This window comes from Phocoena phocoena, chromosome 6 (assembly GCF_963924675.1).
Source record: "Phocoena phocoena chromosome 6, mPhoPho1.1, whole genome shotgun sequence".
Classification (NCBI taxonomy): domain Eukaryota; kingdom Metazoa; phylum Chordata; class Mammalia; order Artiodactyla; family Phocoenidae; genus Phocoena; species Phocoena phocoena.
Window position 1 is genome coordinate 3,498,244 of NC_089224.1, and position 26,962 is coordinate 3,525,205.

Genomic DNA, 26,962 nt, shown 5'->3' on the forward strand with positions numbered 1-26,962 from the left:
CCTAAGTACCTCAAAGGAGTCTAGTAGATTGAAATAACGTAACTGATAAGAACGTGCTTTTGAAAGTTGTGTAGTTTCATAAAAATACAATGTAGTACCTTTTTCTCAGTCCTTAATCTCTCCTCCTTACTTAGAATTAATAGGCACACCTTTATGTATGTTTAGATTCAGAATTTTATTTTAAATGAATTTCTATGCCATAACATAATATCTGTGATACTCTTACTAAAAATTATGTATAACAGTCAAATACTAACAATTTTTGCAACAAGCTCTCATTACATTTTCTTCAAAATAGGAAAAGTTCACATTATATACTGTTTTGAACATGATTGTTTGCTTACAAATAATTTACTGTAAAAATGTTATTTTCAAAGAAAATTTATGGGAAATGATAAAGCAACTATAAAAATCTTTACAATAAAATCCAGGATAAAAGTACTTTTGGGGGGTTGAAAATTTATCAACATGTATATGTGGATTATAAATATATTTTGGCAATCTGATGCATTCAAGGGCACTTTAAAAGTTGTCTAGTTAAATTACTACAGATATGACATGTTTGGTGAAACCCAATCTGTAAGTCTGACACCAACAATCATTTCTTCCTGCTAAAACATAGAAATAATTTATCTGAAAACTGAGTGCTATGAAGAGTTCGATTTCTTCATAAAGATTCCTTTATAAATTGGGCTAATCCCTGGAAGGCCTAAAAGCGAGCAGAGAGAAGAATTAATAAAATTAGGATGCTGTTTAGGAAACTTGAGAAATTTAAACAAAGAGTATCCATCTTAGGTTGAGATCAGACAGTGAAAAGTCAGGATTAACCTCAGTTTTATCTGGGTCAGAGGCCGTCATGTCCACTAATATACGTAGACGGAAGCACATCAGAGGCCCAGGAAATATTTCAAATCCTTATCCCCTCAAGATCATCATCTTCTCCCAGAACACGAATTATTTTTTTCATATACTCTCTCACCTGCACATGCCTTCTGTATAGTTTCAGTTGTCCGGCTCTATGCATATATAACTTATGAAAAGCATATTTAATGACATGAGAAAGGAAGTCAATCAAGAACACAGCCGGAGACAGCCCATCTCCAAGGATAAGTATACACTCTTCTTACACTTCCTGGACTCTTCAGTTTATGGCTCTTCTGTGGGTTCCCGACACACAGTTCTTAGGAACTTTCTTCTTGGTTTCCTGTAATCCTGGTTAAAGCTGGACTTTGTGATTAAGCAATTACTTAACTCCAGTCATTCATATTATTCTATTTGACCCTTCCACCAGAGATAGAGATGGATGGCTTCATGAATATGTACTATGGCTCATGTTAATTCCAAGAAGGAGCGAAAGAGGTTCTCTTTGTGACTTGTTGATAATCTGCCAACACTGTTGAGCAGGTCTGAAATCTATTCGACTCCAACTTGGTTGCATCATTTGTCTATAGAAGCCTGGCAACTTCTCTGAATGGTAGTTTGTGACTTTCCAACCAATACCCATTTTGCAGAAACCCAAGAAGCTATCAAATAATGTTGTAACTCACAAAATGAACACAAAAAATAAGTGGATATCTACTTCTACTCTAAAGAGAATATTGTACTCACCATGTCCATCTGCTCTGGAGAAGCTAAAGAGAAGGATGCTCTGAAGTAGGGGCAAGGAGCTGAACTATCAAGGTAGAAATGATATCCAGGAAGCATGAATATCTAAGAGAGTTTATGGAAACAGGTGATATACCATTAAAGAAAACTAAAAGAAAATATAGGTGAATCTAATCTCAGAGTGGAGGATGACTTTTAAACTTAAAAAGCAATGAAAGAAATCACAAGAGAAAAATCAATTTATATAAAATTACTGCATGTCATATAATAAAACTAAAAGCATAGAAACCAGTGTTTACATAAATACAGCAATTCTACCTCTTCTCAATATATTATAAAGAATGCACAGAAACAGGAAAAACTTTAAAATGGACAAGGACAGCTTATTCAAGAAATAGAAATGGTAATAAACATGAATAAATGTTTAACATAACTAGAAAAGTAAAATAAATCCAATGAAATATCATTTTTAAAAATATTTCATTTTTTTTAAGTTAAACTATAGTTGATTTACAATGTTGTGTTAGTTTCAGGTATACAGCATAGTGATTCAGTTATACATATGTGTATATGTATATGTATATCTATCGATCTATTCTTTTTCATATTCTTTTCCCTTATAGGTTATTATAAAATACTGAGTATAGTTCCCTGTGCTATATAGTAGGTCCTTGTTGGTTATCTGTTGTATACATAATAGTGTATGTATGTTAATCCCAAACCCCTAATTTATCCCTTCCCCACTTTCCCGTTTGGTAACCATAAGTTTGCTTTCTATGTTTGTGGGTGTATTTCCATTTTGTAAATAAATTCATTTGTATCATTTTTTTAGATTCCACGTAAGTGATATCATATGATATCTGTCTTTCTCTGTCTGACTTACTTAGTATGATCATCTCTAGGTTGATCCATGTTGCTGCAAATGGCATTATTTCATTCTGAGTAATTCTGGCTGAGTAATATTCCATTGTATATATGTACCACATCTTCTTTATCTGTTCCTCTGTTGATGGACATTTAAGTTGCTTCCATGTCCTGGCTATTGTAAATAGTGCTGCGATGAACATTGGGGTGCATGTATCTTTTTGAATTATACTTTTCTCCATATATATTCCCAGGAGTGGGATAACTGGATCATATGGTAACTCTACTTTTAGTTTCCTTTTGAACCTCCATACTTTTCTCCATAGTGGCTGCACCATTGTACATTCCCACCAACAGCGTAGGAGGGTCCTATTTTCTCCACACCCTCTCCATCCTTTATTATTTGTAGACATTTTGATGATGGGCATTCTGACCAGTATGAAGTGATACTTCATTGTAGTTTCGATTTGCATTTCTCTAATAATTAGTGATATTGAGCATCTTTTCACGTGCCTGTTGGCCATCTGTATGTATTCTTTGGAGAAATGTCTTTTTAGGTCTTCTGCCCAATTTTGGATTGGGTTGTTTTCTTTTTTGATATTGCGCTGTATGAGCTGTTTGTGCACTTTGGAAATTAATCTCTTGTCAATCGCATCATTTGCAAATATTTGTTCCCATTCTGTAGGTTGCCTTTTTGTTTTTTTATGCTTTCCTTTGCTGTGCAAAAGCTTTTAAGTAGGTCCCATTTATTTATTTTTGTTTTTATTTCCATTAATCTAGGAGACAGAATGAAAAAGATATTGCTGTGATTTATGTCAAGGAGTGTTCTTCCTGTTTTGCTGTAGTTTTGTATTATCCAGCCTTACATTTAGGTCTGTAAGCTATTTTCAATTTATTTTTGTTTATGGTGTTAGAGAATGTTCTAATTTCATTCTTTTACATGTACCTGTGCAGTTCTCCCAGCAACACTTACTGAAGAGACTGTCGTTTCTCCACTGTATTTTCTTGCTTCCTTTGTTGTAAATTAATTTGCCATAGGTGCATGGGTTTATTTCTGGGCTTTCTCTCCTGTTCCAGTGGTCTATATTTCTGTTTTTGTTCCAGTACCATACTGTTTTGATTACTACAACTTTGTAGTATAGTCTGAAGTCGGGGAATGTGACTCGTCCAGCTCCATTCTTCTTTCTCAAGACTGCTTTGGCTGTTAGGGGTCTTTTGTGTTTCCATACACATGTTAAAATTATTTTAGTTCTGTGAAAAATGCCATTGGTAATTTGATACAGGGATTGCATTGAACCTGTAGTTGGCCTTGGAGAGTAAAGGCATTTTGACAATATTGATTCTTCCAATCCAAGAACATACTCTATCTTTCCATCTGTTTGTGTTGTCTTCAATTTCTTTCATCAGCATCTTACAGTTTTCCAAGTACAGGTCTTCTGCCTTTTTAGGTAGGTTTATTCCTAGGTATTTTATTCTTTTAGATGTGATGGTAAATGGGATTTTTTCCTTAATTTCTCTTTTTGCTCTTTTGTTGTTAGTGTATAGAAATGCAACAAATTTCTGTGTACTTATTTTGTATCCTGCAACTTTACCAAATTCATCGATGAGCTCTAGTAGTTTTCTGGTAGTATCTTTAGGATTTTCTATGTATAGCATCATCTCATCTGCAAACAGTGACAGTTTTACTTCTTCTTTTCCACTTTCGATTCCTTCTATTTCTTTTTCTTCTCTGATTGCTGTGTCTAGGTCTTCCAAGACTTTGTTGAATAAAAGTGGCGAGTGGGGCATCCTTGTCTTGTTCCTCACCTTAGAAGAAATCCTTTCAGATTTTCACCATTGAGTATGATGTTAGCTGTGGGTTTTTCATATACAGCCTTTATTATGTTAAGGTGTGTTCCCTCTATACCCACTTTCTGGAGAGTTTTTATCATAAATGAATGTTGCATTTTATCAGAAGCTTTTCTTGCCTCTATTGAAATGATCATATGGTTTTTATTCTTCAATTTGTTAATGTGGTATATCACACGGATTGATTTGTGGATATTGAAAAAAACTCAAAAAACACAAACATGTGGAGGCTAAACAATATGCTACTAAATAACCAATAGATCACTGAAGAAATTAAAGAGAAAATCAAAAATACCTAGAGGTAAATGAAAATGAAAACACAAGTATCTAAAACCTATGGGATGCAGCAAAAGCAGTTCCAAGAGGGAAGTTTATATCAATACAATCATACCTCAGGAAACAACAAAAATTCCAAATAAACAACCTAACCTTACACCTAAAGCAACTAGAGAAAGAAGAACAAACCAAACCCATAGTTAGTAGAAGAAAAGAAGTCATAAAGATCAGAGCAGAAATAAATAGAGACTAAGAAGACAGTAGAAAAGAGCAATGAAACTAAAAGCTGGTTCTTTGGAAAGATAAACAAAATTGATAAACCTTGAGGCAGACTCATCAAGAAAAAAAGGGAGGGCTTCCCTGGTGGCACAGTGGTTGAGAGTCCACCTGCCGATGCAGGGGACACGGGTTCGTGCCCCAGTTCGGGAAGATCCCACATGCCGTGGAGCGGCTGGGCTCGTGAGCCATGGTCGCTGAGCCTGTGCGTCTGGAGCCTGTGCGTCTGGAGCCTGTTCTCCACAGCGGGAGAGGCCACAACGGTGAGAGGCCCACGTACCATAAAAAAAAAAAAAAAAAGAAAGAAAAAAGAAAAAAAGGGAGATGGCCCAACTCAGTAGAGTCAGAAATGAAAAGAAGTTACAACCAACACCACAGAAATATAAAGGACCATAAGGGACTACTACAAGCAAGTATATACTAATAAAATGGACAACCTAGAAGAAATGGCCAGATTCTGAGAAAGGTACAACCTCCCAAACCTGAATCAGGAAGAAAGAGAAAATATGCACAGAGCAGTTACCAGCACTGAAATTGAACCAGTGAGTTAGAAACTCCCAACAAGCAAAAGTCCAGGACCAGATGGCTTCACAGGTAAATTCTATCAAACATTTAGAGAAGAGTTAACACCTATCCTTCTGAAACTCTTCCAAAAAATTGCAGAGAAAGGGATGGTTCCAAACTCATTCTATGAGGCCACTATCACCCTACTACCAAAATCAGACAAAGACGCCACAAGAAAAGAAAATTACAGGCCAATATAACTAATGAACATAGATGCAAAGATCAACAAAATACTAGCAAATCGAATCCAATAACACATCAAAAAGATCATACACCATGATCAAGTCGGATTTATCTCAGGGGTGCAAGGATTTTTCAACATCTGCAAATCAATCAGTGCTAAATACCCTTTTAGAGTTATCAAATTTGGGGGTGACCTTTCAGCCTGGAGTTGAAAGATAAGTAGGCATAGGCCAAGCAAAAAGTAGGGGAAGAGTCTGTCAGGGAGAAGATACAGAGTGTAGTGTCCCCGAGGTGCAAAGAAAATTGGTCACTCATAGAGGTGGAAACACTTAATACATAGAGTGAAGGAATAAAAATGATAGGTAATGGTGTTAAAACGGTGGGACACCTGCTCTTCTTGGTGACTTCTGTGGCCAACAGCTCGCTGCCCCAGAGCATGTGTCTCCTGCTTCCTGTGCATGAAAACACACTGTCCGCAGCCTCTTTCTAGATGCCTGTGGCTGCGTGATTGAATCCTAGCCAGGAGAGGGGAAGTTGTGGTGCTGCTTCTCCGCCTGGCCCTGAATGTCTCCCTGTGTGACCCACCATGCCCTCAATGCTGCGGTCATCATGGATCCGTGTGTTGAAAAACTCAGAGCAAGAAGGTGGCAGGAACCTGGGTCTCTGACTCACGGCGGGAGCAGAGGAGCCTGTAGACCACATCTTTGAAAACTGTGCGTGAGTCAGAACTGGGTTGTGACTGGATTGTGTTAAGTCTTTGAGATTGTTGTCTAGTAAAATCATGACATTCAGAATTTAAGAAACTGCTTGTTTTTTCATGGTGTAAATCTGGCCCCTGGTTGTTGAGGTTAGGTGAGCTGGGAATGAAATGATTTGGGGGCATTCTGGGGAGAAAATTTCAAGGCTGAAGATGAGGTTTTTTTTTTTTTTTTTCCTGATTAACAATGAAATGAAAACTGTCATTTCTACCAACATTGGGGAACAGTTTAGGGATGTGCCAGAAGCAAGTTTCTGTGGAGAAGGAGGGAGTGGTAATAATCTTGCAAGTTGACCAAAATCTGGGTTAAGAGAGTTGTGTTAAAGATAGAGATTATTTAGAAAAGTTGAAGGTCCATGCAACAGGGTATATGGAATAAATAAAAGGAACTGAAAAAACTATAATAAAATATGAAGCCTGTATCCTTATCTCCTAGCTCAGGGATACAAACAAATAGCCACTTATCAAATATTGTGAATAATAATGGCAGTGATAACAAAGCAAAGAAAATGTAATAAAATTGATTTATTGTACTAAAATGCACTTATATGAGTTAAGTCATTTAAGTATTTATTAAGCGCTTTCTATGTGCTGTTATTAACATTAAAACAATTAATAAAGCATGAGTCCTGCGGTCAAGTATGATGATTACAGGGAATGAGCGACTTTCCCAGGGGAATGGATTGGCTCACCAGTCCAGGCAGCCAGTTCTCAGCTCTGACCTCTAGACTGTCTCTTATGCTCTAGCACAGGAGTTTGCCAAAAACAACATGATCTGTTCTTTGTACTCACTGCCTCAAGACAAAAGTGATACTAGAAACAGATCTTGGTGTTTACAAAAGAGTGACGAACATGATAAAGGCATTAATTAATGGAGAATGGTTGATTGATTTGCTAAATTGGAAAGCTACACAGAAGCATATTTAGATGTCTCAGCTTAATTAGTGCCTCTGAATGAAATCTAAGTAGACATGATTTAAGTATAAAAGGAGAAAAAAAATTAGAAATCCTTGTGGGCTAATTTTAAGTGAAAAAAGCAGGATATAAACTTTTCTGTGTAATTTTAATCCTGTAGAATAATTGCACAGCCATATCAAACAAACAAACCACCCGATTAAAAAATGGGCACAAACCTGAATGTATGTTTTTCCAGAGAAGACATACAGATGGCTAAAAAGCACATGAAAAGATGCTCTACGTCATTAATCATCAGATTAATGCCAATCATTAACCATTAATCATCAATGCAAATCAAAACCACAATGAGATATCACGTCACGCTTATTAAAATAGCAACCAGCAAATGGACAACAAATAACAAATGATGGCGAGGATGCAGAGAAAAGGGAACCCTTGTAAACTGTTGGTGGGAATGTAAATTGGTGAAGCATTATGGAACATAGTATGGAGGTTCCTCAAAAAACGAAAAATAGAACTACCATATGACCCAGCAATTCCACTTGTGGGTATATGTCCAAAGAAAATGGAAACACTAATTAAAAAAGATACATGCTTGGGGCTTCCCTGGTGGCGCAGTGGTTGAGAGTCCGCCTGCCAATGTAGGGGACACGGGTTCGTGCCCTGGTCTGGGAAGATCCCACATGCCGCGGAGCGGCTAGGCCCGTGAGCCACGGCCGCTGAGCCTGCGCGTTCGGAGCCTGTGCTCCGCAACGGAAGAGGCCACAACAGTGAGAGGCCGCGTACCAGAAAAAAAAAAAAAAAAAGATACATGCACCCCAGTGTTCATTTCAGCATTATTTGTAATTGCCAAGACATGGAAACAACCTAAGTGCCCATCAACAGATGAATGGATAAAGAATATGTGAGATATATATATATATATATATATATATATATATATAGTGATATGATACACAAAGTTATAAAATGAATGAAATAATGCCATTTGTGACAACATGGATGGACTTGGAGGGTATTATGCTTAGTGAAATAAGTCAGAGAAAGACAAACATGCACTTATATGCAGAATCTAAAAAAATAAAATGAATAAACAAAAAGAAAGAGACACACATAATAGAGACAAACTGGTGCTTACCAGTGGGAAGAGGGAAGGGGGAAGGGCACGACAGGGGTAGAAGATTAAGAGGTATAAACTATTATGTATAAAATAAAGAAGATCAAATGATATATTGTACAGCACAGGGAATATAACCAATTTTTTATAATAACTTTTAGTGGAGTCTAATTGTTAAAAATATTGAATCACTATGTTGTACACCTGAAACTAATGTAATATTGTAAAGCATTATACTTTCATAAAAAAACAATTTCATAGACAAACTACTAGATATATACAAGCTGTTCAAGAAAATATTTCACAAATGGTCATAAAATTTGGGTGGTAAAATTATGGGCTATTTAAAAAATTTTCAGTATGCTTCAATGAAGAATCATGTTACCATGAGTATGCTTTACTTTCCTAATCAGGAAAAAAATCCTTTTATTTTAATACTAATGGCTTATGGTTACCAGTGGGTAAGGGGAGGAGGGTTAAATTGGGAGTTTGGGATTGACATATACAACTACTATATATAAAACAGATAACTAATAAGGCCCTACTGTATAGCACAGGGAACTCTACTCCATACTGTGTAATGGCCTATATGGGAAAAGAATCTAAAAAAGAGTGGATATATGTATAACTGAATCTCTTTGCTGTACACCTGAAACTAACACAACATTGTAAATCAACTATACTCCAATAAAAATTTTTTTAAAATAATAAAAAATATTACTGGCTAATACTCATCAAGCATTTACTATGTGCCAGGTATTGGTCTAAGTACTTTATCCATATTTATTGCTTTCATCATCATAGCAACCCTAAGAGGGAGAGGTTCTTATTGTCTGCATTTTACCCAACGCCACATATAAGGGCAGGGCTGGAGCTGGGATTCACACCCAAGGACGTGCCTCCAGAGAGTGTGCTCTTAGCCACTAAGCTAATCAGTAGCTGAGCTGAACGACTGTATTTCCCCTGGTTTAGACCAGGGGACTAATTTTGTAACCCAAAATCTATTATGTTCTTAGTAAGGAGTTAATGTATCTGATAGACAAACATTATGCCTTGGGTTGGTGGGCAACGATAGATATCTCTTGCCATTTTATTAAGATATTACTTTAAAGAAAAAATGTAGCTTTTCTTCCTGTTTTACCTCTTTCTTAAAGGCTTTCTCTTCAATCAGTTTTCTTACATCATGAAGGCCCTTAATTTTAACCCATAAAAACATTCCAGCAGTAGGAACTTGCCATTCTGCCAAACCTACAAACAAAAGAGACGAAATATTTCCCGAGACCATTTTTGATGATGTCAACTATATCGCTGAAATGACAAATTGCAGTAACTATAAACTAGTGTTTCCAAAAAAGTTCCTTCAGTGATAGCATTTTTAAAAATATAGTTTTATGAGTTCTGAAAACTGATGCTCTGGGTTTTATTTTAAAAAGTAAGGTGAGGGTTTGAAAGGGAGAGAGGAGACTCGTGTGTTTATTTATGATTTTAGTGGGTCTCAGGGCAGTGCGGGAAATCCAGTGCCATGCCCACCACCCTTCCTTAGAATTGCCCCTAAGCCGAACATGGCTCTTTCAGTTTTAGGAGCAGTTTCCTCAACTCTTTCTAGAGGCTTCTAGTGTTTCAATAAATCCTATCATTTATGTAATTGTTCATGTCTAATGAATTGAAGTTTTTATCAGAATGTAGTTAATTATGAAAGGAGTACATAAAATTAAGAAATTCTGCTCATTGGTAGGCTTTATGCTTCATTGAACATAAGGATAGAGAAACCAAGAAGGAAGAATAATTATTTTGATTTTGATTATTACCTTTTAAAAAAAAAAACCTTGATGTTGATTAAAGCCTTTTTTTCAACTTCACTATAGGAAGTGGTAGAATAGTACTCTTATCAAAAAGATAGTAATTGTGTTTTTACCAGGACTGCGTAGGGAAAAAGATATGAGGGAAATAAGAAGTGAATACTTTGTATTTACTGTTATTCTTGCCAAAGGCATTTTTAGTGGTGTAATTAATGCCATGCAATTCATTTTACTTTCTTCCTTAATAGAAAATTAAATCTAAACCATTCTGAAATCAAATTAGCAATAGAAAATATTAGATAAATGAGGTTAATGATTAAAAGGCAAATTGTCTGTAATGAGAAACCTGCCTTAGATTGTACTGTTTTGTCTTTATAGAGTCAGTAAAGGAGTATGTTGTTGATTTCACAATCCCTCTTCTATTTGGAGCAAAATTTTGAAAACCGTTTGACTACAGGTATTATTTAACTTTAAGTAGGTTATTGCTGGTTGATTGTTAGACTAATTGGTTGTTTTTCTTCAAACCACAGTTACTTTGCAGCAGTCAGTTATAGTAGAAATGCGTAGAATCATGCCAGGGTTTGTGCTCTTACTTCAGAGATCATTCATAGGGTAACATTTTCTTGACAAGAATACTCCTGGACCCTGTTTCCTTCCCCAGGGTTATTAACAATACTCTGTGGTGAGTATCACTCACTCATATAAGGGCTACTGTTCATCCCAGGACAGGATGTAAGTTCCACTCACCACTTAACCACTTGTCTGCAGCTGCCAGTAATGCATCCCTCTGCTTCCTATAGAAATCAATAACCCTAGAAGAAGAAAACAATGCAAAGGATGTGTTTAGTACATTGATTGCAGAAATTAAAAGGCTCTGGAGTCCATTCTGTAAGAATCTATTTTCTATCTTGATGAAAATGTTGAATTCTTGATGAGGAAATAGAGCGTATTTATTTGACCTGTCTGATGGTAAACATTTTTACCATTGTGGGCTTTCCATTATTTTGGAATAATTCAAAAGTGAAAATTAATAGAGCAAAGTCCATTTCTATATAAAGTATGGAACCTAAAATACAGTACCTCTCTACATGAGCCAGGAAGCCTTCTTCTCCCCATTGGTGTAGAAGCTGTGATACCAGCAGCTAAAAGGGATGAGACAGTTATAAGGTTCATCCTCTAAAATGTGTTTTTTTGCCAAACATAACAGCAAATCACTCTTGATTATGTGCAAACGACCCTAAGAAGATGCAACAACCTGCACGAAGCCTTATAGGGTCAGCAACTTATAACAACGTTGATTAATAACAATGACAACAATAATAGCAAAAATAACAAATATGTATATGGTCCTTGCTATGTGCTGGAAACTGCTGTACCATATGAATATATTTCAGCTACGTTGATCTTTGTAATACCCTTATTAGGCAGGTCATTATTTCCACTCCACTGATAAAGAGAATGAGGCACAAGGTGAAGTTAACTTTCCTGCAGTCACTGCTCATCACAGAGCCTGGACTTAGGTCAGAAGGTCCAGCCCCAGATCCATCCAATAGCTGCCGCCCTGGATGGCCTCTAAATATAAAACACATACAGTCTATATATGAAGTTATACAATATATTCAGAGATTTTTGTATCCAGAATGAAAGTCCTAAATGTTCTAAATGGATAGTGAAATTTGGTTGATAACAGATACAGAAAATATAGAAAAAGCCCCCAACTTGATAAAACACGGGATATCTGCACTTTGTGGAATGTATAATGTCAAAGAAATGTCCATTCTACATAAACTACCCCTTTTGCGTTCTTAGGTAGCAGTTCTGTCCTTAAGGTCTGATTCTCAAGGTTGCCTCAGGGATGGGTCCAGTAATTTCTCAAAGCTTGTAAAGATATTTATACAAGTAATTTCTCAAAGCTTGTAAAGAAATTTATACATTCTCCAAAAATAATTTTACTGTATTTTAGTTAAAATACATTCCAGCCGCTGTTTGTAGGGAGCTTAGCACATGGGCAGTGAAGGCAGACATCGGGCCACCACACGGGTTTGAACCCTTGCTCTCAGATTCCAGGACAACGAAGCTAACAGTGTGTTACTTCACCAAACCTCTTCCGCTCTCTTGAGTCCAACGCAGTTTTTACGGAATTCCTGGGCTAGATTCCAGGACACAGCTGAATAAGAAGATCTCTGACCTTCAAGGAGTTTGGTCTACACTGTGAAACAGCACCAGGTCCATTCCAATCTCTTGTGCTATTTAGAGCAAACATCTGCTGTGCATGGTCTCCTAATTCAGTCCATGCGGATCTAGAGGTGCAATCAGTGATTTCTCTCTCTGCCATGTTCACTCAGTCATATTTGCCAACATCTGTTTTATTTTATGATCTGATTCAAAAAATTCCTACCTGAGTGAAAGTGCTGGTGTGCATTGTTGAAACTTCTGTGTGTAAAACAATTCTCTCGATCAAGGGCTTTGGACCAGTTATAAACCCTATTCGCAACCTGCACAAAGAGAGAAAAGGCACTGTACCAACACTGCATTAACAAGTAATACCATGTTAGTGATTTCATGGGGAAGAAAGTTGCGACCTAGGGACAAATGGACCTAGACAGTTAACACATTCTAATAAAACAACTTCTTATTTAAAATACACATTTAAATTAAATTGTACAGTTAAAATAGAATGCATATCTGACCAGGTATTTCTAAATGTGCTGTTTCGTATATGCAACCAAAAACCTGACCAGTCCCCACTAAGCTATAGCTTAATGGCCAAGTATCTTTGACCACTCGGAAGGATTGGGAGAAAAGCCTGGTATTAATAGATAAAATCAAACGGGAATACAGGTATCTTAAATGAGAACTGTTTGCTGAGGTGCAGCCTCTGTCACCTTTAGATGCAGCCTGCAGGCACAGCCAGGGCCTTACCCAGAGGACAGGACTTTGGAAAAAGAGTCAGCTCGGATGACACGCCCATCAACGTCCATGGAGAGAAAAGTCGGTGCCCAGGGCTTGAAATGGAAGAAAAATACTGTTGGTTTGGGAAGTCTGTTAGAGACCGTATCCCTACTTTGTGCAGAGACTGGGGAGGAATGGATTTGGAGAACAGTAGGACAAACATCCTTTTCCTTGTCTTCATCTCAGCCTTTGAAATGGAGTAAGAACCAGAGATGCACGTTCTTCTATTCGTATCTGCCGATCTTCACGGCTTTTCTGCCAAACCCACACACATGTCCTCTCACTTGCTCACGCTGCCACTCCCGTGAGTTTAGAGGAAACTCACACAGGACCTCCTTGTCCCAAGGCTTGAGATCCAGGATGAACAGATTTCGAGGAAGGATTCAAGAAAAACTAGTTTGGAAAAGACCAAAGCGAAGAGGGCCGTCAGCATTCAGGGCTGTTTAGGAAGAGATGCTGAGCCTTAGACCAACTAGAAACACAAGGTGCAAGGGAAGACGAGCAGTGTAGTCGGTCTGCAATGCTGAAACTTCCATATTTGCTTCAAACGTAAATGCCAACAAGAAAGGGGGCCATGGTCGTGTTGAAGGTGGGCGGCAGGCAGACATGGTATTCAGGCAAACTAGATAAAAAGCCAAGAGTTCTGTTTCTTCTCCGTAGATATAGAGTGGGGACGGAGTGCATGTGTTTGTTCTGCGCAGCCCTGAGAGCAAATACAGTGTTGGATTTTGTGGAATTGGGCATTGGGAGTCTGTACCACTACTGTTGTCTCCTAGGAAACCATGCTCGTGGACAGTGGTGTACATATATAGTGGGAAAGGATCTAAAAGCCCATGATTCTGCAGGAAAGTCCCCGACCCTAAGTGACAGGGATGGCGAGTGGGCAGCATGGTGCTAGGAACGCCCCTGCTCTTCCCACCACCGCCTCATGACCGAGCGCGGCCGTCCTCCTCCTTCCGCCTGGACACGCCTCCCAAGTCCTCCACCCGTCAGCCACCCCCGAGAGACTGAGGTTGACACCCAAGGAGACACCCACTCCGTAACCCTGGCACGATGTCTAAGGAGCCACGACCTGGATTTGGAGTCCAGACGACCCTCACCCTTGACTCACTCGTCCCTCCACGTGCCTGGCACAGAGAGCCAGCCGTTATTCTAAAGGAAAGGAATTTCTGGAAAGAGCAGTAATACCAGAGATGAAAATGCTCGGCAGCCCGGCTAAACTCACATCAGCACAGTAATTTACAGCCACTTGTCTACTGATTGTGGGCTGAGTTGACACTGCACTTACCTTGTTGAACTGCATAAAATAGTAAGGATCGTCTTCTATGATGAGGAAGTCGTATTTTCTTGCGAGCTAAAAAAGGTTAAAGGAGCATGTTTATTTTTTCAGAGCGCTCGAAGATGAAAATCACTTGGAATCATAGTTCTTTGTACTTGATTCTGTGTAGCTTAACATGCGATTTTAGAACAGTGTTTATAGTGAAAATCTTAGGCATCGTGTTCAGCTACCTAGAGGAGAGTTTACAAAAGGAGCCTGCCTCCTATGTTAAAGGAATGTCTTTGTAACCTGGAATGACAAGAAGAAGGAAAGGGAAGGGACAGGTTGAAAGTACAAACATAAAATTATGAAAATCAAACTTGGGGCCAATTATTATATAGCCTCGTAGAGTTTAACATCACACCAAGAGTAACATTTCCTTCAATGAAAATATCAATTAAAGGGAAAGAAAAATCTCATAGTCAACAAGAGTGTAATAGTTTCTTGAATTTAAATTCATGGCGACCCTGGCATAGATGACTTCCTTTTATTAAAAATCATCTTCCTTGAGAGCAAGGGGCAATGAGAAGGAACTTGCAGAGCGCTCTTCTAAAGGGTCAGAACAAAACAAGAACACAGCCACGGAACACATTCTTTGAAAATACCTCATAGATTTCCTTTTTGCGGTTAGTTGTTAATGAGTTCCCAGCAGGGTTGTTGCCATTTGGGACAGTATAAAGAAATTTGGGGGTGTTTTTCTTGGGGTTCTTTGAATCTTCTGGTTTCCATTTGGAGAGTATTTCTCTGAGGGAGTCTGGAATAATCCCGTGCTCATCACTGGAAACATTAATCATGTTGCAGCCCAGGGGTTGCAGCTGTCCAGTACAAAGAGAAAAGAAAACCAGAGACTCAGACTTGATACAAAATATCAGTGTCACTGGTTCTTACACTAAGGAGAATGTTACCATTTATACCCTTAAACAAAAAGCTGTTACCATTTATACCCTTAAACACAAACCTGCACTCAGCTCTACGCCCACAGTGCGTTATCTTTATAATTATGGTTAGAACTGGTTCATAAAATAGGTGTTTATTAAGGAATGTTTTTTGACAAAGTAAATTAATCTTATAAAGCATCTATGGTGCTAATACATAAAATAGTTATAAGCAGAGGTGATATTCAAAATATTGGACAGGTGGTGTAGCATGGACACATCAGATACAGAGCAGGCTGGAATGGGGTCCTGGAGGCCCCCTACCATGCCAGCATTGGCTCTGTACTATGGGGTGTTCAGGTTGGTCTTAGGAGAGGGACCAGGGGAGCCAGGGTGGTGCTGGGGAACCAAGGAGCGTCAGGGCAGTGGCTCACCAAGGCATGTGGATAGTATACTGTACCGATTGCAAAGGCTGAAGTCACAAGTAGTGGCCTTGTTTATAGACATTGTTTTATGAAAGGTTTGTGTTTTTATGTTTTATGTCTGTGGACAAACATAAAGAAGAGAATCGGAACTTAATAAGTAACAAGCAAAGGAAATCATCAACGAATGGAAAGACAACCTACAGAATGGAGAAGCTATTTGCAAACAATGGAACCGAAAAGGGATTAATTTCCAAAATATACGGACAGCTCAGTATCAAAAAAAAACCAAACAACCCACTCCAAAATTGGGCAGAAGATCTAAATAGACGTTTCTCCAAAGAAGACATGCGGATGGCCAACAGGCACATGAAAAGATGCTGAATGTTACTAATTATTAGAGAAATGCAAATGAAAACTGCAATGATGTACCACCTCACACTGGTCAGAATGGCCATCATCAAAAAGTGTACAAATAATAAATGCTGGAGAGGGTGTGGAGGAAAGGGAACTCTCCTACACTGTTGGTGGGAATGTAAATTGGTGCAGCCACTATGGAGAACAGTAGGGAGGTTCACCTTGTGATCCAGCAGTCCCCTTCCTGGTCATATATCTGGAGAAAACCATACTTCTAAAAGACACATGCACCCCAATGTTCATTGCAGCAGCATTTACAATAGCCAAGACATGGAAGCAACCTAAGTGTCCATTGACAGATGAATGGATAAAGATGTGGTATGTATATGTATGTATGTATATACATATATATATACACACACACATACACACACATATATACACAATGGAATATTAGCCATAAAAAGATTGAAATAATGCCATTTTCTGCAACATGGATGGATCTAGAGATTATCATAGTAAGTGAAGTAAGTCAGATGGAGAAATACAAATATCATATAATATTGCCTATATATGGAATCTAATAAAATGATACAAATGAACCTATTTACAAAACAAATAGACACACACAGACATAGAAAAACTTCTGGCTACAAAAGGAAAGAGGAGTGGAGGGATAAATTAGGAGTTAGGGACTGACATATACACACTACTATATATAAAATAGGTAACCAACAAGAACCTATTGTATAGCACAGGGAACTATACTCAGTGTCTTGTAATAACCTATAATGGAAAAGAATCTGAAAGTTATACATATATATGTATAACTGAATCACTTTGGTTTACATCTGAAATGAACACAACATTGTAAATCAAATACAATATATTTCAATAAAAATTAAAAAAATAGCAGTAACTGAGTGAAGTTCTCAGAAAAAATATTTTCAAAGGATAAGCAAACAGTTTTCTTAGCAGTCAAATGTAGAATTATGCACTGAGAATAATCCAGACCCCACTTATGGTAAATTTAAAAGGTCTTAGACTTAGAAATCACATAAACATGCAATAAAAGAAGTCAATCTTGGACCATGAGATAAACACACATGAACCGTCGGCATATTCCTTCACAGCCTAGCGTTGGTCTCTGTTTGGGTGTGTGAAAACGTGTGTGTATGTGTGCTGTTTACATAGACAAAAATTTTATATTTATAGGCATTGTGTAATCTTATGACTTAGGAGTTTAGGAAAATAATTAACAATTAGTATCCAGTCGCTAAGAAAAGGTAATTACTTTATTTTAGTTTTTAAAATTACGGCAAAATATGTAAATAACAAAAATTTGCCATTTTAAAGTGTGCGACTCAGTGGCATTAATTACATTCACAGTGTGTGCATCCATCGTCACTATTAATTTCCAAAATCTTTTCATCACTCCAAACAGACACCCTGTATCATTAAGCAATAACTCCCCACTTCCCCCTCCCTCAGCCCCTGGTAACCACTAAGCAACTTTCCGTCTTTATGAGTTTGCCTTTTTCAGATATTTTGTACAAGTGGAATCATACAATATGTGTCCTTTTGTGTCTGGCTTCTTTCACTTGACATAGTGCTTTCAAGGTTTATCCATGTTGTAGCAGGTGTCAGAACTTCCTTCCTTCTTCTGGCTGAATAATATTCCATTGTGTGAATGGACCACATTTTATTCATGCATTGATGTACACCTGGGCTGCTCCATGTTTTGGCTGTTGTGAATAATGCTGCTATGAACGTTTATGTTTCTGTTTGAGCCCCAGTTTTCAAATCTTTTTGGGTATATACTAGGAGTGGAATTTGTGTGTCCGCAGTAATTCTATGTTTAATTTTTTGAGGCACTGATAAACTGTTTTCCACAGGGGCTGCACCATTTTACATTTCCACCAGCAATGTACTGCGGTTCCAATTTCTCTACATATTCACCATTACTTGCTATATTCCATTAAAAAAATAATAGTCATGCTAGTAGGTGTGAAGTAGTATCTCACTATGGTTTTCACTTTCATTTCTCTAATGACTAGTGATGTTGACCATCTTTTCATATACTTACTGGCCATTTATATATCTTCTTTGCAGAAATGTCTATTCAAGTCCTTTGTCTCTTTTTATTATTATTATTATTTTTGGCGGTACGTGGGCCTCTCCCGTTGCGGAGCACAGGCTCCGGACGCGCAGGCTCAGTGGCCATGGCTCACGGGCCCAGCCGCTCCGCGGCATGTGGGATCTTCCCGGACAGGGGCACAAACCCGCGTCCCCTGCATCGGCAGGCAGACTCTCAACCACTGCACCACCAGGGAAGCCCCCCTTGTCTATTTTTAAATTAATTTCTTTGTATTTTAATTGTAGGAGGTCTTTATATACTCTGGATATTGAACTCTTACCATATATATGATTTGCATGTATTTTCTCCCACTCTGTAGGCTGTTTTTTCACTTTCTTCATAATGTCCTTTGACGCTCGAAAGAGTTTAATTTTTGATGAAGTCCAGTTTATATTTTTGTTGTTGCTTGTATTTTGTTGTTATATCTAAGAATAGTGCCAAATCCAAGGTCAAGAAGATTTGCCTTATGTTTTCTTCTAAGAGTTTATAGTTTTAGCTCTTAATTTAAATGTTTGATCCATTTTGAGTTACATCTTTATATGGCATGAGGTGAGGGTCCAATTTCTTTCTTTTGCACGTGGAAATACAGTTATCCCAGCAAAATTTGTTGAAGAGACTTTTTTTTTTTTCCTGTTGAATGGTTTTGGTACCCTTGTCAAAATCAGTTGGTCACAGCTGTATGGTTTATTTCTGAACTCTCAATTCTATCCCATTGGGATATGTATCTATCCTTAATGCCAGTACCAGCCGGTTTTGATTACTGCAGATTAAGGCAGTTAGTTTTGAAATTGGGAACTGAGAATCTTCTAACTTTGCACTTTTTCAAGATTGGTTTGCCTATTTGGACCCTTTCCAATCCCAAATGAATTTGAGGATTGGCTTTTATATTTCTGTAAAAAAGGCTATTGGAATTTTGGTAGGGATTGCATGGAATCTGTAAATTGCTGTGGTAGTATTGACAGCTGAACGGTATTAAGTCTTCCAACCCAGGAGAAGGTGATGCCTTTTGGTTTATTGGCATCTTCTTTAATTTCTTTCAGCAATGTTTTTTAGTTTTTAATGAGGAAGTCTTTCACCCATTTTGTTAGATTTATTCCCAGATATTTTATTCTATTGGATGCTATTACAAATGGAATTTTCTTAATTTCCTTTTCAGATTGTTCATTAGAAAAGCAATGTTTATAATATATTTTTACCCCTACTTGGGAGTGTTGAGGGAATATGCCTTTCATCAAGACTAGCTAATTGCTTTCTATATATATTCATTTTTCACAAAGATAATATTAAATTAAAAAAAAGATAATCCATGAAGTTAGATTCAGTAGAGCATAGCGGTCATCTCATTAAATCCCCTACTCTAAGCTAGAATTACTTTGCTAGCATTTATGTCAGGTGGCCATTGAGAGTTACTCTGAGCCCCTGCAGTGATGGCCAGTGCTTTACTCCTCAGAGAACTGGTAAGGCTGATGGATAGACAGTTGTTACATTGAGTTGAAACTGTTTCCCTGTAGTTTCCACCCTTTGGTTCAAGTTCTATGAACCTGAGAACATGCACAGACAAATCTAACTCCTCTGTCACATGGCTAGCTTTAATGTACTTGAGGACAATTCTCATGCCCCTGTGGAGTCTTCTCTCTCTACGGAAAAGAGCATAGTTCCTAAAACAATTCAACCTATGGTATTATTTCCATTTCTTTGTTCACTCTGGTCACTTTTCTCCGACTGTGCTCCAGTCTGTATTCACATTGACCCAAAAGTATTGTGCCCCCGACAGTGGTGTGTTCTGACCAGGGCACAGCAGAGCAGGTGATGCGATTCCTCATTCTGGATATTAGAGTCCCGTTAATTAACACTGGAGAGGAAAGTCCTGATCGTACCATGTTACTGTACAGTTATCCTACACTGACATATGGCCATCCTTACGCATGTGGTCATATAGGTGGTAGTGAAAACATGTCTGTGTAAATTAAGTCACATTTCAGGTGGAATATTAACAAATCTGGACATGATTTTGCAAGACCCAATTTTAGCACCTCTACATTTAGACCTTGTAAGGAGAAATGTATAAAGCAGAGGGAACATTTCACATATTTTGCATATATTAATGATTCTCCTGTTTAAGAAGATGCTATTTTATGTTTCAGTGGACAGAGAATTCTCAAGGTGCAGTAGTTTCTTATTTGTTACAAGAAAGAGAGTTGCCTTTTGTAGACGTGTACTCACAGCATGAATTGTTCCTGAATAAATAGGTTCATTTACGAGGATATTATCTCCAGGATTAACGATCATCTCAAATACCTAACAAAAGAAGCATAGGTTGGCTTCGTTAGTCTGGTTTCCAGTCTTAGAAAACACCTCCCCCCCCCTTTTTTTTTTAGTTTGGGTTCACTAGGATTCTAGAGAAGGAGTTGGCAAGTTTTCTGTAACTTGCCAGATGGGATGTGAGCCCTGGTGTCTCCATTGCAACTACTCATCTCTGCCTCTATGGTGAGAAAGCTGTAGACAATACGTCAGCCGATGGTGTGGCTGAGTTCCAATAAAACTTTATTTACAGAATCAGACAAGGACTGGCTTGGCTCTCAAGCCACAGTTTGCAAATCTCCGTTCTAGGTTGGAAAAAAAAAACATAACTGCTTTGGCTCCTAAAATGTATTTATTCCTTTTATTCCTTTTCTGAAAAATTTTAAAATATTTGCTATAAGCCAGGCCTGTGTAAAGGATGGAGATAAATGATGATCCTAAAGGCATGGTTTTTACCCTCCCGGAGATACTAGTCCACCATTCTGACTAAATCTTATATGAGTCACAGAATCATTCTTTCCTGCCCTGTGATGTTTCACAGTCCCCAGGTCACGCCTCTCCTCTCTATTATTTTAACAACCTAGAGCTCTTGATAAACAGCATGGCCATTATACATTGGGACAGAAGATTGGACTTTTGTTTCCTGATTTGGTCTAGGATATTCCATTTACTTTTCCTTATGAGCTTTTTGCATTTTATGACAGTGTCATCCTCTGACAAGTTTCTAATTGATTCAGGATTTACAGGACCTCCTAGGACCAAACAAATCACTGGGTGGCTTGCGTATTATTATCCATGGATCAGATGAAAACCTCATCACATACATTGGGACATGAGAAAGTCATATATCCTAAATGAGGAGGGAAGGCTGTTTATTATCTGAGACACGGACACCTAAAATAATATCCATCCTGGAGAACAAAGTGAGAGAAATATTAAACTGGATTCCCAGGAGGCCTCTGGAACAAGCATGGCTATAAGCCAGTGAGTTACTGATGCATTTGGCCATCTATGCTCTCTTCCTCTTTGATATGACTGATGTTGCAACAGACAAAGAAGAAACTTTCTTCTGCATCTTTCTGGGGAAAAAAATGCACATAATGTCCCTTCCTAAGAAAAGAATTTCACTGAAAAGAACTTTTTTGTCCTACTAGTCTGGAGCATCACAAATGGTTCTCTTCAAGAAAAAAAATCAAACAGCAGCTAATCCTTTTATTTTTCCTAATTCAGTCCAAGAAGTGGGAGGAAAATTATAAAGTCTTACTTTAATACCTTATTCTGTAAAAATACTTTAATTGAAATTCATTAAAACTAACTGGATTATAACATTCACACTTACATAAGAAAGAAGAGCAAGAAAGCTACTCTGGTTTGAGATAAACAAGAGTCATACTTTCATCTAGATGTGAGGACTGAATGTAGAGCTTCCTTATTCAGGACTAATTATTCAAGAAAAAGAAAAGAAAAAAATAGATGAAACTGAGAACCTTATATGCAGTCTCTTTATCTGGGGACCTCCCAGTGGTGGTTACCTCTGTGGAGTTCCTGGAACCCAGGAGAGAGGCAGAGAGAGAGAGAGAGAGACAGAGAGAAGGAGAGAGAGAAAGTAACCCAGAGGAGAAGTCAGCCACAGACACAGACATATACGTAGATGTGGAGAAGCACAGCCAAGAGGGAGTCAGGGTACAAGAGGCAGCCGGCACAGATGATAACACCAGCAGACACACAAAGGAATGACGTTTCATCTCAGGAGTATCAGGATACACCCTCAAAGAATTTAAAAGTCATACACTGAAATGTTATAGCCACAAGCAAAACTGAAATTTAGCCTGAATCTCTGAGTCAGATGAAAGTAAGCAGCGCTCACTAAGCTGCAGGTAGGGGTTGAGTTCTCCCTGAACGGGAATCTTGTCCTAATGACTCAGAGCTCCGGGTCAATCATGATGGGATCTCTGTTTAAGGGAAATCAGGTTGTAAATGAAGCAACTGACAAAGGATTAATCTCCAAAATATACAAGCAGCTCATGCAGCTCAATATCAAAAAGACAAACAATCCAGAAATGGGCAGAAGACCTAAATAGACATTTTCCCAAAGAACACATACAGATGGCCAAGAAGCACATGAAGAGATGCTCAACGTCACTTATCATTAGAGAAATGCAAATCAAAACCACAATGAGTTATCACCTCACACCATTCAGAATGGCCATCATCAAAAAATCTACAAACAATAAACATCAGAGAGGGTGTGGAGAAAAGGGAACCCTCTTGCACTGTTGGTGGGAATGTAAATTGATACAGTCACTGTGGAGAACAGTATGGAGGTTCCTTAAAAAACTACAAATAGAACTACCATACGACCCAGCAATCCCACTACTGGGAATATATCCTGAGAAAACTGTAATTCAAAAAGGAACATGTACCACAATGTTCACTGCAGCACTGTTTACAATAGCCAGAATATGGAAGCAACCTAAATGTCCATCGACAGAGGAATGAATGAAGAAGATGTGGCACATATATACAATGGAATATTACTCAGCCATAAAGAGGAACAAAATTGAGTTATTTGTAGTGAGGTGGGTGGACCTAGAGTCTGTCATATAGAATGAAGTAAGTCAGAAAGAGAAAAATAAATACCGTATGCTAATGCATATATATGGAATCTAAAAAAACCGGTACTGATGAACCTAGTGGCAGGGCAGGAATAAAGATGCAGATGTAGAGAACAGACTTGAAGACCCAGAGTGGGGAAGGGGAAGCTGGGACGAGGTGAGAAAGTGTTATGGACATATACACACTACCAAATGTAAAATAAATAGCTAGTAGGAAGCTGCTGCATAGCACAGGGAGATCAGCCCCGTGCTTTGTGACCACCTAGAGGGGTGGGATAGGGAGGGTGGGAGGGAGATGCACGAGGGAGGGGATATGGGGATGTATGTATGCATATGGCTGATTGACTGTTGTACAGCAGAAACTAACACAACATTGTAAAGCAATTATACTCCAATAAAGATGTGAAAAAAAGAAAGAGAGAGAAATCAGGTTGGTGAATGTCTTTACGTTCCATTTATGATTCTAGGTGAAGACAAGGAAGACTTTGTAGGCCACAAAACATGATGCTCTGTGGCTAAGGGAGAGATGGCTGTATGGGTGAACGTAGTATTTGATTCTTCCCGCGGGTGCCCTTCCTTCCAATCTTACCTTACAGAGACCTTCTTGGCTGCCACATGTGACACACATGTCCATTTGTCCTTGGCTGGCTGGATAATGGATGGTGGGAGGATTATGCAATTTTACTTGAAACTGTTTTAGCCAGGATAACAGCTCTGGGAGTCTAAAGCATAAAATGCATGTAAAAATTGACAGTAGTGAAAATCATAATAATAGTAGACAGGAACTAAATGGTGGCTTTATAGCAGGCAGTTTAAAGGTCCTCAAATGCTTTTTGCCAATATTAATATCTTTACTTAAAAGACAAGGCAACAGACTTAGAGATTAAGAAATCCACATAAGTTAATCAGTTGGTGATTAAAAGAGCTTTCTCATTCCAAAGCCTGTACTCTTTCTTTTACATTAGAGCACTCACTGCGTAATTTTTTGTTTCCCTTAGGGAGATTTCTGTAGGATACCTAGAAGTGCAGGTTCAGTAAGTTCTTTGCATCACGGAAAGAAAAGCCTAGGTATACATTATATACAATACAATTTTTATGCACCCAACATGCATTATTCTTCAATCACAGAGCAAACAGGCTTTGATAAAGTATAATTCATAGACACTCTGCAAGTTACCCTTTATCACTGGAAGAAGACCAGCTCAGGAAAGCCTTGAATATGTGTTCCAGTTTGCCTTTATGAAATTAAACACATCTGAACTGTGGGCAACATGTTTACATAGCTGCCTGTTTAGAAAGGGAACATAATCATTAAAAAATTTCCCCAGGGGCTTCCCTGGTGGCGCAGTGGTTGAGAGTCCGCCTGCCAATGCAGGGGACACGGGTTCGTGCCCCGGTCCGGGAAGATCCTACGTGCCGCGGAGCGGCTAGGCCCGTGAGCCATGGCTGCTGACCCTGCGCGTCCAGAGCCTGTGCTCCGCGGCGGGAGAGGCCACAGCGGTGAGAGGCCCGCGTACCACAAAAAAAAAAAAAAAAAAAAAAAATTTCTCCGGGACCTAAACTGGCTGCTTGCTGGGTCATCCTTTTCCTCCTTTCTCCTACCCTGCTTCTTCACCAAGCTATATTCTCTTTCTTTTCCCAGTCTCAGATCAAATGGAACCACCTTCCTAAAACCTCTCCCTCTCCTAGTCGTATAAGGTTGAGAACAGTCCCTGGCCTCTTAGGCATTCAGTATCATTGCTGCAATTATTTTTTCTTCTAAAGCTCTTCCCCAAACCTTCCTCACTGCTGAATACCCAGTTAAAAAACGCACACGTCACTCTATCAGCGGGCTGTAGAATATTGCTCATGAAAATGAACCAACAAGGTTACATTATCTACTGATCAGTACCCAGCACTCTGAGAATACTGCAGTGCTCTCTTCATCATCTCTTCATCAAATTGGATGGTCTCTCCGTTGTCTATGGTGATAACCGCAGACTTGAAAGGGAACGTGTTGGGGTTTGGTGCTCCAGTCGCCAGGGAGAGGACAGATTTCGATGACTTGCCCAATATCTCAGCTACAACAAGTAAGGAGGAGGAGAAGAAACACTTTCAGTGAAGACCTTCCTAAACAGAGATGGTTCAGCATGCTGCATTAAAGTCAGTAAAACTTTAAAGTGTAACGATTTCTAGTGATAGAATGCTAGTCCGAAAGAAACACAGAAGATGCCTTTTTTTGTGGGCCGACCTCACCGGTGGAGGAACTAAGGAATAGACACGTGCATCTAAGAAGGCGGAGTGATCAGGCGGACAAGCCAAGGGTCACAGTAACAGAAGACGGGCTTCCACTCGGCCCGTCCGTGCCCGGCTCCGCGCGCACCCCTCTGTCTCTGGCGAACCCGCCCTCCCCACTCCGCACTCGCCCGCACGCTGAGCCGAACCCCGACTCCTGTGCCCGGAAGAGCCCTCTGGAGCCGAAGCAGGACGTGTCCACAGCGGCCTGCCCTCTCTCTACTGCTGATGGCCCACACTCGTGCCCGTTCCAGCGCGCCTTCTGTGCCAGGTCTGCGCAGAGCCGGGCACAGGCCGCCCGGAGCAGCTCTGCGGGGACCGCCCCCTCCAGTGGGAGAGCAGGGCCCGGACTCACCCATGACTCGAAGGGCGGAAGGCTTTCTGGCCACGCTCGCAGCCGTGATGAACCGTGTGTAATTCATTCTCGGATTCCAAGCGGCAAGCCCCGCCTTATGTGGTTGAAGCCTGGGAAAACCAAGGATCCGTGTCAATCCTGCCCCCTAATCCCTGCCCTGGAAAGGCCACCTCTGCTGTCCCCCGCGTGTGGTCTGGCGCGCGGAGCCAGGAGAAGCCGCCGAAGGCCCGGCTGTTGGCTGCGCGAGAGCCTGGTTAGGATCCGGCCTGGCGCGTAGCAGGACTGGCAAAGTCCACTGGCAGGTTAGGATGCGTGCCCCTCCCGCCCCACTCCCTTTGGTACCTCCCCCTGCCGCGCCCCTCCATCCCAGCCCCGCCCGCCCCGCCCCTCGATTCCGGCCACGCCCCTGACACGCCCCTCCACCCCGCCCCCGCCCTCGTATGCCTTTAGCCCCTCCCGCCCGTGACCGCCTGTCCTGCTGGGGTCCTGACCACGCGCCTGCAGCCTGCTCTCTTTGTTGGCGCAGGCAGTGCGGGAGGCCGCATTTAATGATTTACCACTGGGTGTTTTGCACAAGCTACTTAATCTTTCTGGGCATCAGTTTGCTCACAGGGCTGTGGGCAGGATGAAATCAGGGAATCTCAGACACTCCTCAGCACATGACTTGATCTTACAAAAGCCTTCAGTAACTGTTAGCTATTATTATGACTAGTAACAACGTTCTTAGCAAAACTAAGGACTCAGTTTCCTAATGATTTTTGCTGGAGAATGTCCTTAGTTCATTCATGTAGGCAATTAAGGGTCTTTGTGAGGTTACCTATTTAAAGAAGTGTTGCCTCTGCATTTTTCTAGAAATTTGCTCAAGAAGCTCTAACTAACCTCTAAATTATAAACCATAGTTAATTATTAAATAAAAGTGGAGATTTTGATGTTACTGGAGATTCAGGACTCCTCTCCCACCCCCTTAGTGTGGTTCCCCTGGATACTTAGATACCTTAGATACACAAACTTAAACTTCTTCCCTTTGGTTGTAGGAACCTGTTTGTGAAAGGTCTTTCGTGTTCTCAGGTCTATGCTGCTTATAATATTTATTACATAGAGACTTTTTTTTTTTAAGTACGGAACTAATATCCGCCCATATTTCCAATC

At 39.5% G+C, this 26,962-nt stretch overlaps 1 protein-coding gene across 2 annotated transcripts; it reads right to left on the minus strand.

Annotated features, from left to right (window-relative positions):
- Positions 1-667: 667 nt before the first annotated feature.
- On the minus strand, positions 668-25,880 carry LOC136124351 (kynurenine/alpha-aminoadipate aminotransferase, mitochondrial-like). 2 transcript variants are annotated; one of them, XM_065879005.1, is made up of 14 exons: positions 25,810-25,880; positions 25,547-25,554; positions 25,076-25,244; positions 23,774-23,906; positions 20,492-20,566; positions 15,083-15,292; positions 14,448-14,513; positions 13,130-13,212; positions 12,606-12,702; positions 11,288-11,349; positions 10,955-11,019; positions 9,550-9,656; positions 1,609-1,710; positions 668-709 (listed from the first exon to the last, which is right to left on the minus strand). In XM_065879005.1, exons 1-14 carry the CDS (start codon positions 25,878-25,880, stop codon positions 668-670), a joined length of 1,290 nt encoding a protein of 429 aa, XP_065735077.1. The 2 variants fall into 2 exon arrangements, with proteins under 2 accessions (XP_065735077.1, XP_065735078.1); XM_065879006.1 differs by lacking the exon at positions 25,547-25,554 and having other exon boundaries at positions 25,814-25,880.
- Between the last annotated feature and the right edge of the window lie 1,082 nt (positions 25,881-26,962).

Coding starts and splice junctions, on each gene's coding strand:
- LOC136124351 (XM_065879005.1), bottom strand. CDS start 25,880: ATGAATTACACACGGTTCATCACGGCTGCGAGCGTGGCCAGAAAGCCT. Junction 20,567..23,773: donor GCCAAGAAGGTCTCTGTAAG/GTAAGATTGGAA, acceptor TTCTTTTGTTAG/GTATTTGAGATGATCGTTAA. Junction 1,711..9,549: donor AGAAAGCCTTTAAGAAAGAG/GTAAAACAGGAA, acceptor AAACTCTCTTAG/ATATTCATGCTTCCTGGATA.